General features: G+C 48.9%; 1 protein-coding gene across 1 annotated transcript in view; it reads right to left on the bottom strand.

Moving 5' to 3' along the window:
- Positions 1-687: 687 nt before the first annotated feature.
- NSG2 (neuronal vesicle trafficking associated 2) overlaps positions 688-8,198 on the bottom strand; it is a 54,363-nt gene continuing 46,852 nt past the window's right edge. The window contains exons 4-5 of the mRNA XM_032403742.1: positions 3,449-3,559; positions 688-991 (exon numbers count right to left, since the gene is read on the bottom strand). Of these exons, the coding sequence (XP_032259633.1) occupies positions 800-991; positions 3,449-3,559 (303 nt within the window). The 3' untranslated portion in view covers positions 688-799. The remainder of the gene's footprint in view (positions 992-3,448; positions 3,560-8,198) is intronic.

Genomic DNA, 8,198 nt, shown 5'->3' with positions numbered 1-8,198 from the left:
CTCTCCCTTCCTACCCCTGCTGTCTCTTAAACATAGGCAGTATCCGGGTGTCGATCTAGACACGCAAGAAAAAGACAGAGAAAGTCTGCCTCTGCTCAGTGTTTGATTGCAACTATGCATCCCCAGGCCTCATGCGCCGGCCCAAGCCCCAGCTCAGATTCCTGTATGGACAGTCTGTGTTAACTTGGCAAAACACACCCGCGGTGGGTGCTCTTGACTTTGGGTTGTGTGCGTCCCAGACCTAACCATGCCAAAATCAGCCCTCTTCTCTAAATAGGCCAGTCCTGACTTCCTCTCTTCCTCTCCTGCAGAGCAGGGGCCAACCACGTAGCCCCCGCCTGCATCACTCACATTTTCTGTACCTTCCAAACCCCCACTGAAACTACGGCTTCTCATCGAAGAAGCCCAGAGTCTGTGCTCTTTACTGCCCGCCAACGTCTTCCAGATGCAGCCAGTTTAATCCTTCTTTGTTCATTTTGTTTCCTTTTCTGTTTTTAAATTTTCCTAACAAGAAATAAGCAGTGGCTTTGAAAATATCTTACATGGGAACAATCAACACGAAACATGCCTTTGTACATAATCCTGACTTGGGGACGAATCAACAATACCAAAGGACAAAAAGAAATATCGATTCAGACAACTCCAGTGCACAATATTTTCGGTGAGTTCCCCCCCACCCACCCCGGCCCCACCCCCGCCCCCATATCCCAGGAGTACAGTGGTGTCTTGTAACTGGAGCTTGGCTTAGCCAACAGGGGGGCTCCCCTCTGTGCCCCCCATTCTGGTTGGGGGTAGGCCTCTAATGGCCCTGGGTCTTGGGCGGCTTGGGCTCGTGGATGACAGCAGCCGCCGACAGCCACGGCCCGATGGCCCGAGCGGTGCTCTGCTTGGCCACGCTGTAGTGGCTGATGACCGTGTAGAAGCGGCTTCTGGAGTTGGGGTCCTGGGATGAGTAGTAAGCATCCAGGGAGGCCGGGATACAGCGCTTGTGCTGAGGACGAGAGAGACAGAGTCAGGGGGAGCTCAGCGGACTGCTTCCAACTCAACCTGCGCCTCGGCCACCCCGTCCGGGGGACACGGCCACAGGAGGCTCTGTGCCGGAGGGCAGGTGATGTCACCTGGCCTGAGCCCGGCCCTCAGCACTCTTTCCCCAGCATCATCACCATCGCCATCTCAAAGCCGCCACCTACTCGACACTAGAAAGAATAAACCTGATGCTAGACCAGTGGTTGCGAGAGGCTGGGGGACAGGGGCGGGGGGTGAAGGTGGTGAAAGTGGCTAAAAGGCACAGACATCCAGTTTTAAAATAAATAAGCCCTGCGGATGTCATGGACAATGGTGACTATAGTTAAGAACTCTGTCTTGTATATCTGAAAGTTGCTAAGAGAGTTGATCTTAAGAGCTCTTATAAGAAAAAAAATTTTTTTCGTAACTGTGTGGTGATGGATGTTACCTAGACTTACATTTAAAAATATATGCAAATATTGAATCATCACGTTGATTCTTGAAACTAACATGTTATATGTCAATTATCCCTCCATTTGCAAAAAAGAGAGAAAGAAACCTGAGGCTGGTACTAATCCACGGTCCTCTGCTCAGTGACTGTGAGGCTACACAGGGGACCAATTCCGCCCCCCCCCCCACCAACCTCTTGATCCAGCTCATTCACCCATCCCCCAGCCGCTTCTCTGGGCCATGGCTCCAGCCTATGGCTGTCTATTTTACTTCTTTGATTTTATATTTGTAACTCCTCTCTCTTTGATACAAATCTTTGGTTCCCAACAAACATTGATAGAATGGTCTATTTGCGTTATCCTACAATATATACCCAAATAGTCACAAAATAACACGAATATTATGACCAACAGTTAGATTATTGAATCAACTTTAAGATTTCTCTGTAACTTTCTGTATCCTTAGAACATATTCCTCTGTGGGTTTACAGTCAATGCACTCTTCTCGTTTGGGATATTTATTTTCTTTGTACGTTTATGTCCCCAAATTGATATAATATATCCTCAAAGCTAGGTTATAATATAACCTCAAAGCTAGGTTCTTTGTTAAGTTTGTTTTGATTTTGAGGAATGACTTGCTGTTATTTAATTTTTAGATATGTCAGACATTTACAGATACCAAGGACAAATGGATAGCAAGATGTATCCAGAACAGCCTTGCTCCTCTTCCCTGTCCCCTCTACTCTCTTCCCTCCTCCACCCCCCCACACCGAGTAACCATTTTCCTAGTTTTTTCATTTATCCTTCTAGAATTTCTTTCTGAAAATATAAGCAAATATCCTTCCCCTCCCCTTTTCCTCACACAAAGGCAGTGCCTTTTTCTCTTCATTATTATCCTGGAGGATATTCCAGGCCCGGGTCTGGAGACCTTCCCACCCATTTTCACAGTTGCGCAGAAATCCCTTGTGTGAACATGTCATCGTTCATTCAACTGTCCCCTCTTGAGAATTGTTGCCTCTTTGAGAACCTCAGCTTTTAACTACCAGGAATGTAATCTGAAGAAGCCACAGAGCAGAACTGAAGGATGTGTGTTTCTAAGGCAGAACATACCCCATTTGACTCCCTCACTTAGGAATGTAATGTGACGGTTTGGAAAACTCTCTTACCCTACATGTTCTTCCCCTGTTTCCTTGTATGTAAAGTGGGAGCAATAAAATCTATTTTTAAGAATGCATGTACAGCTCAATTGAGATAATGTTTATGAAAATATCGAGGAAAGGCTGTGACTTATAATAGGTGCTCAGTAAATGGCAATTTATAAACATTTGAATCACCTGTTTTTGCTGTAGAACAGATTCTGTCTTTATGACAACTAATATTCGTTGAGAGCCCATTATCTAATAGGTCTTTTGCTAACTTAAATTCTCTCCTTAAGGCCTCACAAAAGTCCTGCAGGCAGGTATTACCAGTGCCCATGTTGCAGGCAAGAGAACTGAGGTTCAGGGGCGAAGAGACACCCCAGAGTCATGCAGCTGGTTCGGTTCTTCAAGGGAAGGAGTGCGATCAGAGCAGGGTCCAGTGGGACAGGCCCAACAACAGAAGGACTCAGGAGACTTCAAAAGCACCCGCTCCCACCAGAGGAACCGGGAATCGGACATCAAACCAGGAAGATGGGTGCCAAAGCAGAGCTTTCTGAAGATGGACCGGCCTATCTCAAGCGGAAGCGAGCTCTCCCTGCCCGCTGACCTCCAGCCCAAAGCTGGACCACCTCCTACTCCTGACTCCAGAGAGCACCATCTGGGAGGAAGAACTCTACTGCCTACTGGAAGGAAACCAAGTCCTTCGTGAAACGCCTTGCCTGACACAGACTACATTTTCAATAGTCTGCAGGGAGGTCCCCCGAATTCGGATACCAGCGAAGAGAAGACATTGATAAACCCTCTAATTGAGGTTGGCAGTCACCTGGGGCCACTCACCTGCCAGAAGCCCCTTACCTTATAGACAAATCCCTCTGGGCAGCTGTGGTCATAGGTGAAGGCTTTGTAAACCACCAGGAACACGATGCAGGCGAGGAAAGCGAGGGCCAGGCTGACAAGAATGGTGACCTGGAGGAAAACAACGTTGAGAGTCATCCAGCCTCAGCCCTACCTGCCTTGAGACCGGCACACAGGCAGCCTTCGAATCCTGGAGCCGGTAGGCAAAGTGGTACATCAGAGAGAGCAGGGGTGGCCTGGGGCCCGAAGAACTGGCTCTGTCTCACTCTGTCACTAACTTGCGGTGTGACCTAGAGCAAAGCACCTGTACTCTTTGGGCCTCAGTTTCCCCCTTCTGCTAGATACTTTCTGAAACTCCTTCTTGGCCCAAGGTGTGATTCCCCCCCTCATTTACTTTTCCTGTTTTTGTTTTTGTTTTTCACTTTTCCTGTTAAGTGTGTGTGTGCTTGGGTGCACAGCCCGAAGCAGGGGGCGGCAGGGTGTGTGGCGGGGGGAGTCATTAATCCACCTGTCACTTCCGGTGCTTCTGCTTTCCATCACCACCACCCTCCCTAGAACTCCTGAATCCCAATCTCAGGTACACCTGCCTCTTTCACCTCTGCTAGGACATGCGACCAAACTAAACCCCTGCTCCTCGCCATCCCACATCTGTTCTGCCTACATTTTTCCCCAGGTCCACCTTTACAGTCACTTAGGCCAAACATCTTGGAGTCATCCTTTTTTTAAAAATTTTTATTTATCTGAGAGAGCGAGAGAGAGCAAGCATGAACAGGGGGAGAGGCAGATGGAGAGGGAGAAGCAGGCTCCCCACTGAGCAGGGAGCCTGATGCAGGACTCCATCCCAGGACCCTGGGATCATGACCTGAGCCAAAGACAGACACTTAACCATCTGAGCCACCTAGGCACCCCTTGGAGTCATCTTCAACTCTTTTTCCTATAATCTACATCCAGTCTTCCATCAGAAGCTATGGTTTCTGCCTTCAAATATATCTCATAATTTAATGGCTTCTGACTTCCCAATTGTCTCCAACCCAGCCGAGTCATCACCACCTCTCATCTTTAGTCCCAAAGCAGCCTCTAACTAGCAGCCTTCTCGCCCCCTTCGATGCAATCACATGCAGCAACCAGGGAGGTCCTTTCAAAATCTAAGTCAGGGCATGTCCCTTGTCTGCTCAGAAGCATCTCATGGTGTCCAAATTGCTCACAGTGAAAGCCTAGCTCCACATTATCTACGAGCAAACTTTAAAAAAATAATACAAGACTAAACAGACAGGATTTACCAGAAAGGAGTAGATGGTTAATTTCAGAGGCGCCTCCAGGCTTGCACCAACCCCATCCCACTCCCCGTGTACAAAGTGGTAGGGTAATCCCATGACATGGGGCACCTAGTGTTACACGCAGAATTCTTTTTCATGCTATTTTTAAAAGCTGGTGGCTTTTTGAGCCAGTTGGACGAGACACATTGCAGAATTCCTCTCATGGAGAGGAGGTTTCTTTTGATTCAGAAGAAAAATAAAATCAACCTTGGGGGTCCCCATCCCATCTCCTTTCCACTCCAGGTCATGGTTTATACGGACCAGAGAAGACAGAAGTCTATGTTGCTCCAAATGAACGGAGTTGTTTGTTGGCAGCTTTAAATACTGGGTGGGAGGCATTGGAAAAGGCAAGAGGAAGATGGAGATGGGAGGTGTCCGTCCAAACCCAATGGGCAGACACTGTCTGTGAGAAATACCTTGCGCACGTGTGTATGAAGTTTTAGGACAGTGAGCTATCATGATATAAGAAAAATATATATTTGGGTCTTGTTCCCAATTCCTGGCACAGAGCTCCTAAAACCCTTATAATTTCCTAAATGATAGGAGCACTAGAAGCATCTTTTGTTCTAATATTTGGGTTTTGCGCCCAGTTCCTGAAATAGCCCAGATCCATAAAAATGAAAGGAGTCTTTTATTATTCATAAGGAGCCCCTTTCAACCACACCTGAGTTTATGTTAATGACGTGACTTTTGGAAAGCCTCTAAGGAGGGGGGCCAGTTGCCAGGGAGCCACCCATGGGATTAGAGGGTTGGAACTTTTGACAGCACCCCTCGCCCACGGGGAGGGGAGAGATTGAGTTCAATCACTAATGGCCAATGATTTCATCCATCATGCCTATGTAATGAAGCCTCTATAGAAACCTTAGCTGAAGGGATTTAGAGAGTTTCCAGATTGGTGAACAAGAACACGTCCATATGCAGGAGTGTGGCTCACCCTATTACTCTACATGGGGACAGAAGCCCCCGTGCTCAGGACCCTTTCACACTTCATCCTGTGTATCCCCTCAGGGGGCTGTTCATCTGTATCCTTCGTAATAAATCAATAAGACTAATATTAAGCACTTTCCTGAGTTCTGTGAGCTGTTCTAGCAAATTATTAAAACTGAGGAAGAGATAGTAGGAGCCGCCCGTGAATAGCCAGCTGGTCAGGAGCACAGACACAGCCTGGGACTTGGGACTGGCATCTGAATGGGGACAGTCTGTGGGACGGAGCCCCTCAACTGCTGGGTGTGCGCTAACCCCAGCAGCTAGTGTCAGAGGTCAGTTAAATTATAGAACATCTAGTCACCGTCCCCTGAGAATTGGAGAATTACCTGGTGTGGGGAACACCTCACACGTTTGATGTCAGAAGTATTGTGGAAGGATGGAGAAAAAGCAGTTTTTCCTTTCAGATGGTGACATGCAAAATTCACTTCTAAACTCTTGTCAGCACAGTGCACTGTCCGCCCCTCCATTTGCACGCTGACCCCTCAGCTGCAGCCTGTTGCGCATGCACCAGCCTCCTGCCCAAGACTGGGGTGGGGTGGGGTGGGGTGGGGTGGGGTGGGGTGGGAGAGTGCAGAGACCGGACTGCAATCACCCGGGTAAGATGTGGAGAGAGTTGCAGATGGCAGTGGAGGCTGGAAGCTGGGTCAGAGATGCCTGCATGCATACACCCCTTTAGGGACCTCGGAGATAGGATTTGATTAGTACAGGGAAGGGGGCCACCACAGACCTCTGGCTAATGCTAAGGACCTGGGAATACCTGGTCAGCAGATGTTTGGAGTATAGATATAAAGATTTGTAAATGCCCAGATTTCCCAGTAGCTAAAGGCAGAAACAGCCCAAATATCCATGGACTAATAAATGAATAAACACATTGTGCATCCATACAATAGAATATTATTCATCCGTAAAAAGGAATGAAGTACTGGTAGATACTACACATGTCGACGGACCCTGCAAACACGCTGAGTGAAAGACACCAGGCATAAAGGGCCACATATTATATGACTCCATTTATAGAAATATCCAGAATAGGTCAGTTCAAAGAGAAAGAACGCAGATTGGTGGTTGCCAGGGGCTGGGAGGAAGGGGACTATGGGAACAGAGTTTCCTTTTGGGTGAGGACAGTGTTTTGGAACTAGGTAGAGATGGCACTTGCACAATATTGTGAATGCACTAAATGGCATTGGAGTTTTCACTTTAGTTAATTTTATATGTGGATTTTACCTCAATTTTTAAAAAATGCCCAGAGCCCAGGTTCATTCTTTCCATCAAAAGGCCCTTAAAGGGTGCCTGGGTGGCTCAGTTGGTTAAGCGACTGCCTGCGGCTCAGGTCATGATCCTGGAGTCCTGGGATCGAGTCCCACATCGGGCTCCCTGCTCAGCGGGGGGTCTGCTTCTCCCTCTGACCCTCTTCCCTCTCTTGCTATCTGTCTCTCATTCTCTCTCTCTCAAATAAATAAATAAAATCTAAAAAAAAAAAAAAAAAAAAAGGCCCTTAAAGTCCTGCTGGCATGCTCTCACCAGAGCCGTGCGTGGGGCTGAGACAGACATGCTTGCAGGCGCAGCCCCGGACAAAGGACGGCTGCAGGGCTCGTGTGTGCCAAGGAGAGAGCAGAGACCCGCAGCCCCACCCTGTCACCATCGCCAGCCTCATGCAGGGTCGGGGGAAGCCCCCGGGAAGCCCCCATCTTAATGTGATCTGACTGAACAGAGACCCAGTCTCTGGGCTGACCCAGCATGGGCGTCTCCGGGGAAGCAGCAGGTTGGTGAAGAGGACGAGGCACAGGGAGCCGGAGCATGGCCCAGCACACCTGTCCTTGGGACACGTTCCCCTTAGGGAGCCGGGGGGTGGGGGGGCCTGGGCTCTTCCCTTCCTAACAGCTCTGAGTTAAGCCCTGTTAAGCCCCCACCTAGGAGGGGCAGGGTCTGATTCACCTCAGTGCTCCCAGAGCTCCAAAGATAAGCCCAGCAAATGTTTCTGGAACAAGGAAAGAGAGGGAGGGAGAGATGGAGGGAGGGAGGGAAGATCCTGTAGGATTCAATGCTGATGCCAAGATTGCTACCACCCTGGTGGATTCTCATTTGTTGGGTCAGGGATGGTAGGTCCAGGACATGGGGAGTCTTATGAACTCTCTGGGTGATTATAACATACAAGCTAGGACGAGGACCACTACTCTAGGATGACTAGGTGTGAGTGGTTCTCAAGCTGGCTACACATTCTTAGAATCACCTGGGCAGCGTTTTGAACAATGCTGATGCTCTGGACCTGCCCCATACCCATTATAGCAGAATTTCTGACGGTAGAGTCCAATCCCCAAGGTGACCATCGTGTGTCCACAGGGTTGAGAAGACTTTGGCACGTAGACTGTGGGCAGGGTGCCCGATATCACTGCCAGAGACCAGGGTCTGGTGCTAAGGAGGGTGCCAGGAGTGTGGCCACCTGAGGG

The sequence above is a fragment of the Phoca vitulina genome, unplaced genomic scaffold (assembly GCF_004348235.1).
Source record: "Phoca vitulina isolate PV1807 unplaced genomic scaffold, GSC_HSeal_1.0 scaffold6, whole genome shotgun sequence".
NCBI classification, from domain to species: Eukaryota; Metazoa; Chordata; class Mammalia; order Carnivora; family Phocidae; genus Phoca; species Phoca vitulina.
This window is presented reverse-complemented; position numbering and strand designations above follow the sequence as displayed.